The sequence below is a fragment of the Macrobrachium nipponense genome, chromosome 3 (assembly GCF_015104395.2).
Source record: "Macrobrachium nipponense isolate FS-2020 chromosome 3, ASM1510439v2, whole genome shotgun sequence".
Taxonomy (NCBI): Eukaryota; Metazoa; Arthropoda; class Malacostraca; order Decapoda; family Palaemonidae; genus Macrobrachium; species Macrobrachium nipponense.
The window spans coordinates 121,917,940-121,936,630 of NC_087202.1; the positions used below are offsets into that span (position 1 = coordinate 121,917,940).

General features: G+C 43.4%; 1 protein-coding gene across 1 annotated transcript in view; it reads left to right on the top strand.

Annotated features, from left to right (window-relative positions):
* LOC135222277 (SLAIN motif-containing protein 2-like) overlaps positions 1 to 17,730 on the top strand; it is a 28,232-nt gene extending 10,502 nt beyond the window's left edge. Inside the window, exon 2 of the mRNA XM_064260385.1 lies at positions 17,609 to 17,730. Coding sequence (XP_064116455.1) covers positions 17,609 to 17,720 — 112 coding nt within the window. The 3' untranslated portion in view covers positions 17,721 to 17,730. The remainder of the gene's footprint in view (positions 1 to 17,608) is intronic.
* Positions 17,731 to 18,691: the final 961 nt, after the last annotated feature.

The following is an 18,691-nucleotide window of genomic DNA, read 5'->3' on the forward strand; positions in this document are numbered from 1 at the left end:
TAGCTGTCATTTTTCCTTGAGGAATTTAAAAACTTATGATAAGCATTAAAGTGTTGTTCCTTGCTAGCTGGTGCATTAGTATGTTATTCCTTCTAGGTGATGCTTATATGTAATTGTTAACTGCATGTGCGTTGTGGTGTTTAGTTGATGGATGTGTATATGTCTGCTTTACCTTGCCTGCGGTTCTTCTTTACCATCATGACTAGAGGAGATTTGATCGTATCTTGTGACAGGTGATGGCATTTAGTTGTTCAAAAGGGTTTCAGTTGGTTGATCAATCTCCTGGGAGCAAATTAAATTGGTTGTGGCCCTAAGATTTCTTTTGAGTTGCTTCTCCTTTAATATTTTTGAAACCAATGAAAAGTTAATGGTGCTTGACATGTTTGCAGAAAGATCTCATGAGGATAAGTGTTCACTAATGGAAGGGTTGAACTCTCCAATATTAAGATGTTTGTAATGCATGCTTTCAGGGTCATTTTATGAGCTGGTAATTTGTTTTGCAGGTCTTGTCCTTCACTGTATTTCATTCTTGAATTGACAGCGCTCAAGAATGTTTTTTAAAGTATAATTAGTAATAGTTTTTGCTGGGTTCCTCATGTTAGGATCTTTGGAAATGATTAGGTGAACCGCAAGATAAGAACTTTGGTACTACATATTGAAGTAGAGAATATTAAGGTTCTCATTACAATATGAAGTGACAAATATTTTAGATTTTTAGGAAGCATAAAAGAGATGGCCTTCCACCCTTCTTGTTATTGATATAAAGTATAGAAATGGTAGAGATGTTATCTAGCCTCTGTTGTCTATTTGCTTTTCAAATATATGAGTACAGTGGGCCCCTGTATTCACATTCTTCGGATTCACGGATTTCTCTCTGGATCATATCTACCAATTATTTGCAGGAAATTCGCCTGTTCGCGGTATTTTTCTATGAGAAATATCCAGAAATTCCTGGTTTATTTAATCAAATTCATCATAAAATGAACTTTTCATAATAAAACTCTTAAAAAATCAGGTATACAAATTTTTAGTGAGTTTTTCTCGAGTTTTACCCACCAAAATAGGCCGTTTTCAGCGTATTTATAGGGGTTCCAACTAGTTATGGATTCTAAACATTCGTGGGGGAAGGGGGTTGGTCTGGTACGCACCCCCCTCGAATACGGGGGACCACTATATTTGATTGTAACAAGACATACAGTTGGCCCAGGTTTTACTGTTACATATTCCATCATGACTAGTTGTAAAACCAGATGCAGTACATTAATGATACAGCACCGTGTAAAATGTGTTTAGTGATGATAATCTGCTCCCCTAAGGCCCCTTTCACACTGTGCGTGTTGTTGCTGTAGATAGATGCGTTTGCCGCGTTGCAGAAAGTGCTGTGGATTTTTAAATGTTGCCACACACACAGTTGTATTATGCAGAATCAACCTCATTCTCGACTTGTTTAATACTCAGTCTGTGGCGGGAGATTTGTTTATATTCAGTCTATGGTGGGTTGTAATGTCAACCACAATGGATAAGAGAGGAGTATTGTGCTTGTATTGAGTGCATTTACGGAGGAAAACGAGAGATGGTGCCAAATCCATTGGGTGGACTGAATGCACAGTGAGAGACATTGGGGCCATTTGCCACGTTATTTGAGGATCTGAAACGGGACTGCAACAACTTCTTCAATTACTTCTGTATGTCTAAAGCATCATTCGAGGAACTACTGTGGCTATGTATAATATATAATAAGCTTCGTAGGCAAAATACGAAATGCAGATCTAGTCAAATTCGGACTTTTGCAGTCTTCAAGACTTTTATCCCATAACACTGGTTTTGTCTCCACTAAAGATATAAGGAGATCTATATCGATTTCACGTTCCATTATAAGAAGAAGTACAGACTAGGGTTTCCTTTCCCAGGATCCCGGCTATATTTAGCCCAGTTTCGTTTCCCTGGATTTGGTTTTAAATCCCGGGAGTTTCATTTTCATATTTTTGTATACGTAATTTACATTCAGTGTCTGAAAAAGCCCAGGGAAGAGATTTTAAGATTCAAGAAGAGCTGCAGGGAACAAGTTGAACCACAACCAGGTGCTTAGTTTCTTACAACATTCTTGCACCATGAAAACATATTGATAAATAGTATATGCAAATAACGCTAATATCCTTTTCATTAATTAGGTAATTCAATATATATTGCAAGTTATTATTTTTAGCTCATCTATAAAATATGTTCTTGTTGGATCTGGTACGTTTTCAGCTCTTTAAAATTACTAGCAAACTTACCCATCTACGATGTGTGATAAAATACGGGTGCAGAAGTGAAAAATTTATATGTACTATTTGCTCAGCAATATTAAAATAAGGGCAATTTTTATACATACCTACTACAGAACCTCTTTGTACACAATGTTATCAGTTTGTCCACAACTTAATTTCAAGTTGGCAGAGTCAGTTGCTCTGCTCATCGCCACATACAGTTGGCCATGCGTGAACATGGGTGACGGCAGAAACACACCAACACGATCCAAAGTCTTGCCCTGCAAACATGTTGCAGTGAATGAGAAGGCCAGGTTGATGGGAAACTGCTTGCGCCGTAACTGGAACGGAAACTGGTTGTCTGAAGGCATCAGAGGAATCCAGGGGATGAACAGACGTTTGCCGGTGTGAGGGCCTATTGCTATCGATGACATGGGAGTTTAGCTCCATAACGGTGTACCTCGTTCCGTTGCAATGTCCATTGGCAGGATCGAAATTCCGAAGCAACATTACCGGGCTGTACTTCAACGTTATTTTGTGCAATGGCAGTCCCGATGGATTTAAGTTATTAAAAAAATGTTGCGGATATTGATGATAATATTCATCTTCTATTGTGTCCGAGCTGAAATATTCGTGACTTTCTCCGGGGAAGTTGTACAGAAATTATGTATGAAAAATCGTAAAGTAACTAAGTCTACGGGAATAACCAGCCTCGTTTCACGGCCAGAAACAGCTCCGTTTCAGGGAATCCCTTCTCACCCCCAGCCCCTACAAAGGAGGGGGTTAGGTTGGATGAAACCCCATTACAAACCATCTTAGGGGTCCCCGCCATAACGCCCATTATAGTATGATGAGAGAGAGAGAATTACAAGGAGTTACAAGGATTAGGATGTCTCAAAGACTTGTTAGTCCATCCGAGGAGACGTTGTGTGCTCACTTAAATGTAGCTTTCTTTTAAACTTCCACACTGTTGCTGTTTACAACTTCTGGCTATCCTGCTACTTAAGCCTACATCATCGTCATTAATGTACGTCAATAAAAAACAAGAGAGGGCCAAGGACAGAACCCTGGGGAACTCCGCTTGTTACATCTGCCCATACTGATTCTTCACCATTTATTACAACTCTCTGTTTTCTATAAGTTAGCCAGTCTTCGACCCAGTCTGCTGTTTCTCCTACAATTACTAAATCTCTAACTTTTGTCATCAGTTTCTTTTGTGGGACTTGTCAAAGGCCTTTTGGAAATCTAAGTAAAGTATATCTTTTGCTCTACTACTGTCGTAAATACCAAGCATGTTATGGAAAAACTCTAAGAGGTTTGATAGGCATGATCTGTTTTGTCTGAAACTATGTTGACTGTTTAACAAGTTGTTTCTATCAATGTGATCCACAATTTGATCTGCAATAATGGACTCAAAAATCTTGCAAACGACCGACGTTAGACAGCTATAATTTCCTGGCTCTTCTTTTGGACCTTTTTTGTAAATGGGCGCTACGAGAGAGAGAGAGAGAGAGATTAATCTCTGTTCAAACAGTTTTAAACATGATAAAGTAACAGTATATCAGTACAGTAGTGGTGTGTGATTAAACTATTTTTATATAATAATAATACTAATAGTAATAATAATAATGATAATAGTAATAGTCCTCAGTTGAATAAAAATGCATATGTATTATGAAGTTCAAAAAGTGCCAGAAGATGATGGTTTTCATAGGGTAGGTTTATATGTACGTATTTGTTATTCTGCCTAATCTCGCAATTTCCCTGGCCACCGGAGAGTAGTTCAGCATGCCGCTAAGTGCGTGTGATACGCAAGATGTGAAGACGTGCATTGAACATGATGGTCCACTTGCCACCGCATCCATCTGCGTCGATGCAGAAGCCTGGTGGTACAACATGCATTATGCGGCAATGCAGTGACAATTTCACTCACGTGCAAGATGTGAACGACTACGTAAGATGTATAAGTCGATTGTTGTCTGTGTCACCGCAACGCAGCTAACTGTGTTGGCAAAACGCATAGTGTGAAAGGGGCCTTATTGTCTTGTCCTCAAATACCAATGGGTACCTTGTATTTTACATAGAATGTAAAAAAAATATATTTTATTTAAGTATCTTACCAAGTAATTATACATATAGCTAACAGTTTCTAGTACCAGCAGTTAAAATGTTCAAGTTCACAGTAGCAATGCTTTTGTTTTGGTGTAGATAACTAGCCCCACCCACTTTTGGGGAAGAATGGAAACAAAGTAGCAGAGAGCTCAATTTATTTCTGCCGGCATCCAACGAAGGTTGTTAGCTGCAACTATATTTTGAATTTCATAGACTTGACTTGTTGTTTTCGAGGAACCTTGGTGAAGTATTTTTGGATGCTTTGGTAGCCTTTCGGCATTTATGTACTAGTTAGGCTGCTATTCTGACAATGTCTGACATAAGTGTATCAAATATACTTTTTTGTACATTCAACTTACCTGTCAGTTATATACTTAGCTATAGACTCTGTCGTCCATAGCTAAGTATATATCTGCCAGGTAAGTATGTACAAAACTTTATTGTAACATAACAATATCATGTTATAGCAGCAGAGGATGCAAAATGAGGTTTACATTTGCAAAGTATGACTTGCATGCAGTATTTACAGGTTGCAGAGGTCAGTGGATCTGACTTGTTCTCAATGTGCTGAGTGGGACTTTAAACAGTGGAAGACTATGATTTCACATCTTTCCAAACTGGAAAGAGGAAAGCCTTGTCTAGATTTGATAAGACTTTAGCTAATCAGGAAGCTTTGAGGTCTTCCTCTGCCCCCTTATGTACATATTATTTCTGTCACTTTCCCGAACCCTGGTGCTTCAGCTGTACCACCTAATCCTGTTCCCAGCTCTCCTACTTCCTGTGCGCCCAACCTCTTCCAAGTGCTCATTGGCCCCTGTTTGGTGCCAGCACTTCCTTCAGCTGTCTCTCATCATGTTTCAACGTCTTTGACTCATGCCATGTGTATTGGAATCGGTTTTGGCTCCCATCCAACAACATTTGGATGACTTTTTTAGTTTTCTTAAACCACCTCCTGTTTCTGGCACAGTGGAGGCTACTTTTTCACCTGTATTGTGAGCAGAAGAGAATCCTTATCTAGAAGAGGCTTCTCCTCCATCTGCAGATGCTTCTTCACTTTACTTATTTTTGAGAAGTTTCCCATTGCTCTCTACTCCAGCAGCTCCAACTTTTCTTGGTTCTGCTTTCCAGATGAACAGTTTATCTTTGTACATGGTTAAACTGCCTAATATGGTGCTTTCTACTTTGGCCATGAAGGCCCTGAGTGAAATTGATTGCTGGCCAGCAGACAAAAGAGAGCAAGGGAGGTTGCCATCTGTTATCCTCCTTCTTGTTTGTTAAAAGAGGAGACACTTTTATTATTTTACTCGCAAAACCCCCTCTCTGGGTGCATCTGCCTCTGCCCAGGGCAACTTTTTAGGGCTTATTGAATCTCTTTTGCAGATCTGTTTTTGCGGCCGATAAGGTGATGTTTTCTTCAGCCGAACTAGGTCATTTACTGAGAAACATTTTTAAGTATTTGAAGTCATTAGTTTTTTAGATTGGGCAATAAGTGCCCTGGCCAAGAAATTTCCTACATCATCCTTCAGTGCCTGAAGATCTTTCCTTGGATTTATTTGCTCTCCTGTCCTGTATTGTCAGGGCAGTTAGGGACAGTTCCTGGGCATTATCATCCATGTTTGCAATGGGCATACTCAAGGAACGTGAACTTTGGTGCTCTTTTACCTCTAGAAGGGTGACTTCTGCTCAGAAGTCAGCACTTTTGTTCTCCCCTTTGGTACGTGACCTCCTTTTTCCACAAGTAGTGGTGAGTGGAATTGCTTCAGAGTTGCAGAAAAAGTCAACTCAACACTTACTTCAGCAGTCTTCTAAACGCTCTAGGAAGGTTTTCTCCTTCAGTGTCAAGTTATTGTCTTCTGTACAGCAATCTAAACCTAGAACAAATGTCTGCTTCCCCTCCAAGTCTATCAAAAAGTCCGCAACTAAGCCTCCTCCCAAAACAGTAGAGACGGTGTTCCCTGTGCAACATTAAGGGCCAGATTCATACAGTTTTGAGAGGAGCAAAGCAATAGACAGGTAGAAGTTCTCAAGAACGGCTACGCTATTCCCTTCAAAGAAGATCTGCCCTTCATCAGGAAACCCAGTGCCTTAGCAGTATATTCTGTAGGATCAGAGAAGTTTTTAGCACTTGCAGGAGAAGTGTCCATCCTTCTGCAGAAAGAGGCTGTAGAGAGAGATGGATCTGGAATCAGATTAATTTCACAACTGCCTATTCATGGTCCCAAAGACTTCAGGAGGATGGAGACCAGTATTGGATGTCAGCGCCCTGATTGTCTTTGTTTAGAAGACAAAATTCAAGGGGGAGACAAATTGTTCTATTTTTGCATCCATTTGCCAAGGGGACTTGATGGTCTCGGTAGACATACAAGATACGTACAGTGGTCCCCACGTTTTTGCGGGGGATGCGTATCAGACCCCCCGCAAATAGTTAGAACCTGCAAATGTTTGGAACCCCTTTAAAAACGCAAAAAACAACCTATTTTGTTAGTTAAAACTCAAGAAAAACCCACTAAAAATTTTCATACTTGTTTTTTTGAATAGTTTTATTACGAAAAGTGCATTTTATGATGAAATTGATAAAAAAAACAGGAATTTGTGGATATTTCTCATAGAACAATACCGCGAATGTGCGAATTTTCTGCGAATAATGCTGGGAAACGTTCCCGAGAGAAATCCGCGAATGTGAGAGAACGCGAATACAGGGGGTCCACTGTACTTTCATGTCCCCATACATTCAGGTACCTCAGATTCGTCTGGTGGGTTGGCTCACTCTCTTGGGAATCAATATCGCCTTTATTTGGACAACTAGCTACTTCACCCCCAACAAAAGAAGAGGACCTTCAAAAGACTAGCTTGTGACTTAGGACTTTTAATTATAATGATCAGAAGTTTCAACTGGTTCCAACACAACAGATAGTTTATTTGGGAATGACACTGAATTCTCATCTTTTTTTGGCTTTTCCAGCCCCAAAAAGAGTAGAATCATGCCTTCGGACAGTGGATAGATTTCTATCCCTTAAAGAGTGTTCAGCCAATGAGTGGATGATCCTGCTGGAGACACTAACCTCCATTGAGCAATTTGTCTCCATGAGGAGACTGCATATGATGAGAGTCCTGCAGTTTTTTCTCCAAGCTAGCTAGAACCAAAAAGGAATCCAGACTCATTTGTTTTTCCAATACCCCAGACCTCGAGAAACACCTGCATTGGTGGAGATCCGAAGTTGTAGGGGAGGCCATCTCTCGATCTATTCACACCCTCTAAATATCACCGTATGCCGTTCTACTATTCACCAGTTCCAGATCTGCCGGCTTGGGTGACGGATGCCATGTTGCGTGATTAGTCGGACAATGATAAGGAATGACAAGGGAGGTTATAAACAAGTTCTGGTCGCACAAGAGTGCCTCTAATGATTCTGGTGGCCCCATTTTGGCCATTGAGGGAGTCATTCCTAGGCCTGATAAGGCTCTTAGTGGACTTTCCAAGGTTGCTCCCTCAAAAACGCAAGCTTCTCATACAACCACACCTCTGAAGATTCCATCAAGGGTTGTCTATACTAGCTCTGACAGGGTTCATACTGTTAAGAAACTCCAAGGGTGGCTTCAAAGGCTATTTCCAAGTGCAGACGTCAGTCATCAACCAATGTCTTATCAAAACAAGTGGGCTATTTTCTGCACTTGGTGCAAAAGAAATCATGTCTCTTCTAAAATGTCTGTAACTGAGATTGCTGATTTTTTATTATGCCTGAGGTCATTGAGAGGCTTGTCATCATCTATAGTTAGGGAGGGTGATGTTAAGCCAGTCCTTAAACATAGAAGTATGGACCTTTCCTCGAATCAGGACCTGCCAGGTATTATAAGATCGTTCGACACTAGCAAGTGCAAGGACTTAGAGCAGTGTGTTGTGGAATTTTGACATAGTCCCCAAATGGCTTTCCGGCCCTCCTTTCAAGCCTCTGGCTTCTACTTCGTTGAGGAATTTAACCAGAAAGACACTTTTCCTAGTAGCTTTAGCTACAGCCAAGAGAGTAAGTGAAATTCAGACTCTCAATAAAAGAGTTGAATTCTAATAGAAATGCTTTATGCTCCTTCACTCTCAGTTTCCTTGCTAAGAACAAGAGTCTGATTAATGCCTGGCCTCATTCTTTTACTATTAAGAACCTTACTCAAGTAGTAGGCACAGAAGATGAGGAGAGGTCTCTTTGCCCAGTGAGGGCACTTAAGTTTTTCCTTAATATCAAGGGTACGTCCAGTAACTTAAGGTATTCAGGATCCATTCATAGGGCACATTCTCTAGTGGGAGAGGTGATTCTACCTATTGTGAAGGTAAGGACTCACGAGATTAGGGCTGTAGCAATGTCTCTCCCATAAAGTTTAACCTCATCTTATCATCCATTCTCCAATCTACATTATTGTGGATGTTTGTATTTGTAACACATTATTTGCATGATTTTGAAACTGTTTTAGTATTTGCAGTACCTTAGATCCTCTGTCGGTGGCTGGCATGGTGTTGGGTTAGGAAGTATAGGAAGCATTCCTTCCATTCTTACTCTTCACCTTGGAATTTGGTGTTGGGTTTTAGGAGTGTCTGGTGGTACATCATACTGGATACCCTCCATTTTTGTGTTTGGTTGGATTGTGGTGGTTTGATGTGTTTATGGTGTAGGTAACAGCTTTGCTTTCTGGTAATTTTGTATTGGTACTGTGCTAATGTAGCAGGTGACCCTTGGCTATAGGGCCACACCTCTACCGGGTAAGATGAACATCGCCAGAGCCAGTATGTATTTTCTTGAAGCAGCTCTCCTAACAGGTAAGGAAACAACAAGCATTATTTTAATGCTAGCAATGCTCTCCACTTTCATTTCACTACTGTTAATCTCAGCTCCTATCAGTGTGGGAATCAGCTATGTGATTACTTGGTGAGTTACTATATAAAAAATGATATTTTGTTCATGAAACTTACCTGTCAGATATATATATAGCTGTATTTTTTGACGTCCGACAGAATTTCAAAACTCGCGGCACACGTAGTGGGCGGCCAGGTGGTAGTACCCATTCCCGCCGCTGGGAGGTAGATATCAGGAACCATTCCCATTTTCTATTCATATTTTTTCTGTCGCCGGTGCTGGAAACAACTGTTTGCAGTACCTCCGTCTAGGATTTTTGGATTATCTCGCTTCTAAGTATCTGGATTGACTTTTGGTTATCGACTCTGGATTGTTGGATTGGCACGCGTAATAGTGGACTGTTTTTTGAATTTGGATTGGCTTTTCTGTGTACATGATGTCGGGATCAAGTACAGGGAGTTTCAGAGTGTGTGTGAGGAGTGAATGTAAGGTGAGGCTTCTTAAACCTTCAGTTGATCCTCACACAGTATGTATGGAATGCAGGGGGCATGTTTGTTTGGTTGATGATCGGTGCAATGAATGCAAGGATTTGACCGATGATGGATGGAAGATGTATGAGACCTATCGGCGTAAATTGGAGCGTGATAGAGTCAGGAGGGCTTCCTCCAGGAGCAGTTCTACAAAAGGTAAGGAACGTAACATTTCTCCTCCTCTAACACCGGTAGATTTTGTTTCACCTAAACCTGTGATGTTGCCTCCGGGCCCTGTTTCTGTGTCTGGAGAAGGTAATGCCCTTTCTCTGATTCTCGAGTCTCTACGCACTCTTGAATCTAAAGTGTTGGCCTTGGAAACTGGCCCTGTGAAAGTTTGTGATCATGCCCCTAGTGTTGTGGAGGGGGCGTCAGATCGGCCCCATAATGCCTCTAGGCCTAGACCTCTATCGGACTCCCAGGACTCAGGGAGAGGGTAAGTCGAAAGCCGCAAGAGGGTTACGGGGGCTCCCCACCGATCTGGCGTCCCTTCGGCAGGCCTTGTTGCAAAGTCCCAGGCTGTCAAGGAGCGCGCACGGGCGCGCATCCTTAAGGACTGTTTTTCGTCCTCCGAAGCGTCCTCCCCGCGCAAGGGGTGGAGCGCTCGGAGAGACTCTCGTCCGCTGAAAAGGACGTTTCGTGCTGAGGACGCTTCACGTCCGGCATCGGCGATTTCTTCGGAGGAAGCCTATGACGCTTTCCCTCCTCAGAAGAGAGGTAAGACCTCTTCCGACGAGGCCTCTGGGTTGCACGCACAAGCGCATATCCCTGAGGTCTATGGGTTACACGCACAGGCGTGTATCCCTGAAAAGCAGGTAGCTGTACCTGTGAGAAGGAAGGAGGCGTCCCCTCGCCCCTCGCCTTCTCGCAGGTCCAGTCCTGCCCCATCTTGTTCGTCACCTACGAAGAATATTCTTTTGTCCCTTCAGGACCAGATTTCTACCCTTATGGCTCAGAAGACTCGCCCAGCAGCAGTTGAGCCTAAGCGGAGAAAGGACGTCAGGCTGCCCGTCAAGAGGACTAAGCAGTCTCATTCTCTCTCTCCTCGTTCGTCTCTTTCCCCGCCTTCGGATCTTCGCCTATCTCGTTCTCCTGATATAGCTTGCGCCCAGCAGGACGCTTTTCGCTTTCGTCAGGACGCTTTTGAGGACGCTCGGCAGGACGCTTTCCGTTCTAAGCAGGACGCTTTCGAGGACGCTCAGCAGGACGCTTTTGAGGCCTCTCGTCAGGACGCTCGTGTCTACGCTCGGAGAGACGTGTCTCCCCATAAGGAGTTTATTAGAAGTGGTGCTTTCAAGAAGCATAAGACTTCTTCAGTTAGAAGTAAGGCAGTCTCCGTCGTTTCACAGGACGCTCGACGCACCCAAGACGTTCTTCCTTCTGCAAGTAGTAAGGATCATCGTAAGGACGAGTCCGTGCCTGAAGCGTCAACTTCTAAGCAGCGGAAGTCTTTGTTCAAGCCTAGACCTGCTGGACGTACGCCCTCTCCGGATGGACGATCACCGGTTCCTCTTAGAGAAGAAGGGGAACATAGTAGTCCAGCGAGCTCAGTGGAAGAGGAACCTCCTTTGGTTTCTTCTGTCTCGGACTATAAGGTTCTTGTGCGGCTGTTACGTTCGTCCTTCGGGGACAAGTTTCAGCCGGCAGCTCCTAGGTCTCCTCCCTTGCAACTTTCGTCTTCCAAATCATTCAAGACACCGGAGTTTGTTGAAATGAAGACTTCTCTTTCAACCAAGAGGGCTTTCAAGAAGCTCCAGGACTTCATGACTCGAAGGAAGGATCAAGGCAAGACGACTTTCGCCCTTCCTCCCTCTAGACTCGCCGGGAAAGGAGGCGTTTGGTATGAGACCAAGGAAGACGTGGGTGTGAAGGTTCCTTCGTCTGCACTTGGGGACTTCTCCAGCTTAGTGGACGCCCAGAGGAGGTCCCTTTTATCAGCTGCAAAGGTGTCCTGGACTCCTACGGAGACGGACCATCACTTGAAAGGACTGCTGCGAACGTTGGGAGTCTTTAACTTCTTGGACTGGTGCTTGGGAGTTCTTGACCTTCAATCTAGAAGCCCTGACTCTCTCAGTCTGGGGGAGCTGTCCAGTGTGTTGTCATGTATGGACAAGGCCGTCAGGGATGGTTCAGAAGAGCTAGTTTCGCACTTTGGAACAGCTTTCCTTAAGAAAAGAGCTCTTCTTTGTAATTTCACCGCAAAGTCGGTTACTCCCGCTCAGAAAGCGGAATTGCTCTTTTCTCCTCTTTCGGACCATCTCTTCCCCCAGACGTTGGTAAAGATCTAACGACTAGTTTGCAGGAGAAGGCGACCCAGGACCTTTTAGCACAGTCCTCGAGACGTCCAGCAGTTCCTTCGGCATCATCGTTTGTGAGACCTCCGAAGAAAGTTAAACCCTTTCGCGGAGCTCCTCCCTCGAGAGCAGCTCCTCGAGGGAGAGGACTTTCAAGAGGAAGAGCTTCCTTCAAACCGAAGTCAACCAAATGAAGAACATGTCCTTCAGACGCCAGTCGGGCCAGACTGAAGTTTTTTTGCGGATGCATGGAGGCAGAGAGGGGCGGACCCTTGGACTCTCAAGATCGTAGAACAAGGGTACAAGATCCCCTTTTTGCAGCCTCCTCCTCTAACATCAACTCCCAGAGACCTTTCCCCATCTTATCAGGGAGAGAAGAAGCGCATCCTTTTCGATCTTTTAGATCAGATGATCGAAAAAAGAGCGGTGGAGCAAGTCGTGGACCTGGGGTCACCAGGCTTCTACAACAGGATTTTCCTGGTACCGAAGCAGTCGTCGTCGTTGGCGCCCAGTCCTGGATGTAAGCAGGCTCAATCTTTTTGTAGAAAAAAGCAAGTTCAAGATGGAGACTTCTCAGTCAGTGCTAGGAGCCTTGAGACCTGGCGACTGGATGGTGTCCTTAGACCTGCAAGACGCTTACTTTCACGTCCCTGTCCACCCTCTTTCAAGGAAGTACCTGAGATTCATCTTAGGAAACAGAGTATGGCAATTCAGAGCCCTTTGTTTCGGTCTCAGCTCGGCCCCGATGGTATTTACAGTAATAATGAAGAATGTGGCGAGATGGTTACATTCTTCAGGGATCAGAATATCCCTATACCTCGACGATTGGTTGATCAGAGCTTCGTCGAAAGGAAAATGTCTGAAGGACCTTCAGTCAACTTTAGCCTTAACAAAGTCCCTGGGACTTTTAGTCAACTCCGAAAAGTCACATCTGACCCCGACACAGTCCATCGTGTATCTGGGGATTCAGATGGATTCAGTGGCTTTATTTTTCGGGCGTTTCCGTCCCAGGAACGTCAGCGTCTAGGCTTAGAGAAAGTCTCAGCCTTCCTAGGGAGAGAGACTTGCTCGGCGAGGGAATGGATGAGTCTGCTGGGCACCATTTCCTCGCTGGAAAAGTTTGTCTCCTTGGGAAGACTGCACCTCAGGCCTCTTCAATTTTTCCTAGCGGAAGAATGGAAAGCCAAGGAGGATCTGAATGCGATCTTAAAGATCTCAAATACAGTAAAAAGCCACTTAAGATGGTGGCTCGACCCTCAGAAGTTGCGAGAGGGCTTATCCCTAAATTTTCTGAGCCCTGACCTAGTGTTGTTTTCAGACGCTTCCATTTGGCCGGTTGGGGAGCAACACTAGGAGGGGAGGAAGTGTCAGGCTCCTGGAGAGGGACAGGTAGCCTGGCACATCAATGTGAAAGAACTAGCAGCGATCTTCCTGTCGCTGCAGTTCTTCGAAGACAAAGTGACAGGCAAGGTCATCCAAGTCAACTCGGACAGCACCACAGCCCTTGCATATCTGAAGAATCAGGGAGGAACTCACTCCCGATCCCTTTTTCGACCTGGCAAGGAAGTTCTGGCCTATGGGCAGATGTGAAACAGATCAAGATTCTGATGAGATTCGTCGCAGGTGTGCAGAACGTCAGAGCGGACCTTCTCAGTCGACAGATCAAATCCTGCCAACAGAGTGGACCTTACCAGAAGTGTGTCAGCGACTATGGAAGTTGTGGGGACGTCCTCTGGTCGACCTGTTCGCGACGTTGAGGACGAAAAGGCTTCCTCTGTATTGCTCCCCGGTCCTGGATCCAGGAGCAATTGCGGTGGATGCGTTGCTCTGGAGTTGGACAGACCTAGACCTTTACGCTTTTCCTCCATTCAAGATCATGGGGGAAGTCATGAGGAAGTTCGCAGCGTCAGAAGGGACAAGGTTGACCCTGATCGCCCCAATGTGGCCAGCAAGAGAATGGTTCACAGAGGTCATGACATTCCTTGTGGACTTCCCAAGGACGTTGCCCTGAGGAGAGATCTACTCAAACAGCCTCACTTCGAAAGGTATCACCAAAACCTCTCCGCTCTGGATCTGACTGCGTTCAGACTATCGAAAAGTTGGCCAGAGCGAGAGGTTTTTTGAAAGCAGCTGCGAGAGCAATCGCTAATGCTAGAAGAGCCTCTTCAAGAGCTGTTTACCAATCAAAGTGGGCCTCCTTCAGGGCATGGTGTAGAAAGAAAGGAATTTCCTCTTCCACACCTTTGTGAACCAGATAGCCGATTTTTTTGCTTTACCTACGAAATGTACAAAAATTGGCAGTCCCGACCATTAAGGGATATAAAAGTATGTTGTCGGCCGTTTTTCGACATAGAGGACTGGACCTCTCTGACAACAAGGATCTCCACGACCTTTTGAGATCATTTGAAACCACCAAGATTCCACAAGCGAGACCGCCTTCTTGGAACCTCGATGTGGTTCTTAAATTTTTAATGTCAAGTCCTTTTGAGCCTCTCCACGAAGCGTCTCTACGGAACTTGACGAAGAAAGTGCTTTTTCTAACTTCTCTGGCGACGGCGAAGAGAGTTAGTGAAATCCAAGCGTTCAGTAGCCAAGTGGGATTCAAGGGGGACAACGCTGTCTGCTCGTTGAGTCCAACTTTCTTGGCTAAGAACGAGAACCCGTCTAACCCTTGGCCCAAGAGCTTTGAGATCAAAGGTATGTCGAGTCTCGTGGGTCAAGAACCAGAGAGAGCCCTGTGCCCTGTCAGGGCTCTCAAGTTCTATATTCACAGAACTAAAGAGGTAAGAGGTCCCTCAGGTAATCTCTGGTGCTCGGTGAAAAGACCAGAATTGCCTTTGTCAAAGAATGCTGTGGCTTTCTTTTTGAGGGACGTCATTAAAGAGGCTCATTCATCTTGCCAGAAGACTGATTTGAGCCTCTTACAAGTGAAAGCTCACGAAGTCAGAGCCGTAGCTACCTCTCTTGCCTTTCAAAGGAATATGTCTATCAAGGATATCCTTGATAGCACCTTTTGGAGGAGCAATTCCGTATTCGCCTCACATTACCTTCGGGATGTTAGAACGATTTACGAGAACTGTAGTTCTTTGGGGCCATACATTTCTGCGGACACAGTTTTGGGGGCTGAAGGTAGCTCTCTCCCTATCCCTTAGCTTAGAATAGGTTAGTTTTATTGTTGTGTTTTTGGTTGATGGTGAGATCTTCTGTGAAAATCTCCCATTCTTTAGATTAATTGTCAGGGGTCTTTTGGTTAGTTGGTCAGGTGGTGGTCAGTTGCTTCGTAGCCCTCATATGTTTGGCTCGATGGTCTTGTCACGTTGAGGTCACGTCCCCGTAGATAGAGCATCCAGAGCGCACCAGCACTACAGGTCTCCACCTGGCTGGCAACTCTGATTAAAGCAGAAGCAGGCTTAAGTGACAGTAATCACAGAGTCTACTATGCTAACAGGTAAGGAACCAAGATGTACATCATCTACTTAATTTAAGTTTCCTACAAATCCTATTCTGGTCTCTTCCCACCATCCGAAGGTGGGATTCAGCTATATATTTATATCTGTCAGGATAAGTTTCATGAACAAAATGTTATTGTTATAATACAATTAAGTTTGTTCATACTTACCTGGCAGATATATATAATTAGAGTGCCCACCCTCCTCCCCTCAGGAGACAGTGGCATGGATAAAATATGAATAGAAAATGGGAATGGTTCCTGATATCCGCCTCCCAGCGGCGGGAATGGGTACTACCACCTGGCCGCCACTGCGTGTGCCGCGAGGTTTTGAAAAAAAAAAAATTCTGTCGGACGTCAGAAAATACAGCTATATATATATCTGCCTGGTAAGTATGAACAAACTTAATTGTATTATAACAATAACATTTTTATAATTAAAGGATATTTTATGTGTACATACCGATTGATTACAGAATGGGAGCCCACCTAACTCCCCTGTCATGGAGTCTAGAGCATAAATAAATTATGCGCTCTGCTAGCTTGTTTCCCTTCTTCCCCAAAAGTAGGCAGGGCTAGTTATCTACAACAAAACAAATGAATCGGCGCCTCGGTGGCGTGGTTGGTATGGTGTTTGTGTCCCACCTCGGTGGTCGCGGGTTCGATTCTCGGCCATTCCATTGAGGAGTGAGAGATGCGTATTTCTGGTGATAGAAGTTCACTCTCGACGTGGTTCGGAAGTCACGTAAAGCCGTTGATCCCGTTGCTGAATAACCACTGGTTCCATGCAACGTAAAAACACCATACAAACAAACAAAACAAATGAATCACTACCACGATTTTATAAAATTTAGCTGCTGGTACTAGAAATTATTTGTTATGTAATTTCTTGGTAAGTACATACTATATATAAAACATCATTTTATTATGAAAATATAATTGTATAGCATAAATTGAACTGAGAAAAGAAAAATTAAAATATGAAGATACAGTGGACCCCCCATATTCGCGTTCTCCAGATTCGCGGACTCACACATTCGCGGATTTCTCTGGGGAACGTTTCCCTGCATTATTCGCGGAAAATTCGCACATTCGCGGTATTTTTCTATGATAAATATCCACAAATTCCTGGGGATTTTTTTATGAATTTCATCATAAAATGCACTTTTTGTGATAAAACTATTAAAAAAACCAAGTATGAAAATTTTTAGTGGGTTTTTCTTGAGTTTTAACTAACAAAATAGGCTGTTTTTAGCATTTTCATAGGGGTTCCAAACATTCGCGGGTTCTAACTATTCACGGGGGGGTCTGGTACGCATCCCCCACGAATACGGGGGGACCACTGTATTCTAATACTATAGCCTACCAGTTGTTTTCACTAGATGTCAAATTGAGGCAATATTATGCAGAGAGAGTGCATTGAAGCTGTTCAAAGCTACCATCTCTGGTGACATCAAGAATAGGGGCATTTGTGGGTGTTTGCGAGTGACACAGACGTGGAGGAAATTATTAGAGGGGTAGCTATTTTGGATATCTACAGACATAGAGGCTTTGCGCAAATGTATGATTTCTGATGGCAGATGAAAGTAGTCAGTCTGTGTTAACATTTATCTGGCAGGAAGATTTCATGACTGTAAAGTATCCATGAAATTCTGGTGTGTCAGTTTTTATTTTCTGTCAAGAAAACTCTTTTGCTGGCTTGGTCTGTCTGGCCGTCCTCAGATCTTCAAAACTACAGAGGCTAGAGGGCTGCAAATTGCTATGTGGATAATCCACCCTCCATTCATCAAACATAACAAATTGCAGCCCTCTAACCTCAGTAGGTCTTATTTTATTTAAGGTTAAATTTAGCCATAATGGTACATCTGGCAACGATATAGGACAGGCCACCACCAGGTGGTGGTTAAAGTTTCATGAGGTGCGCCTCGTACAGCACTGTACCGAGACCGCTGAAAGATAGATCTATTTTTGGTGGCCTTGATTAAATGCTGTAGGGCTGTACAGAAAACACGATTGTGCCGAAGAAACTTTGGCTCATATTTTACTTGTTTATTATTGCCCTAATTGAAGTAGCTAACCAAAAGGGTATGTTTGAAGTGTTCAACATTTTTAATGTTAATCTTTGTTATTTCAGGTTGTTTGAGTCTCCATCACCACAAGCAAAGCCACACAACTCAGATTGGTTACGCAAAGATGTCGATGATCCCTCATTAATAGTTGCTAAGAAGTCTTTATACAAAAACTAGATCAATAGCGTGTAAGTAAGCATAGTTTCCATTTGTTGTATGTTAATGCCCAATGGTCTGACATGGCCATTTTCAAATTATTTTGCAATCATTTTGTTATTAGAATTTGCTGACAAGATACTTTTTATATTATTTGGGCTTCAAAGTATTTTGATGTACAGGCCGGTTATCAGCGGGGGTTTCGTTCTCATTGTGGTACAGATAAGTGAAAACCGCCATTAACCGAGACTTAGCAATTTATGGCGCCAAGTTTCAGTTAATGGTGCTGATGACTGATTAATAGCACCTATGTTAAGTATGTTACGACACCATAACTACTGTATTATCAGCGCCTAATGGCACCAGTAACCAAAACTCTGGCTGCTGTGGCGCCATAATTGCCGATTTTATGCGCTCGACAACCACCATAAAACTGGATCACCCATTAACTGAGCGCCGATAACCGGGGTCTGCCTGTACTCCAAGAGACTGCACAGGGCAGCAATAAGCAGTAGCTTTCAGGTCGTATACTGTAATTAACAACAAAGACTACATATAGAATCCCTCTGGAACTTTACTGTTACCCATCACTTTCCTGCTTTGATAACTGTATAGTTTCAGTAAACACAGAACAAACTCTGCTAATCATTACGGTATTCCTGCCAGTTTGATGGGAATAGAGTCTCAGAAGTAGCCGGAGAAATCTGAGCATGGTGTTTACATTGTAATGTTTAAAAGATAAGTCCCCTGGCTGGCCCAGTCATACTTTTTAGGTAACAAAGGCTAGGCACTGGCCCATACTTTTTTAGTAAAAGACTTAGGGCCCACTTGCATACTTTTTTAGTAAAAGGTCTGCACCTGGCCAGTCATTACTTTTAGTTTTTAAAAGGTAGCACCTTGCATACTTTTAAAAGGTAAAAGACTAGGCCCACTGCATACTTTTTAGTAAAAGACCCAGGCCCAAAACTGGCATATTTATTTTTTAGTAGGCT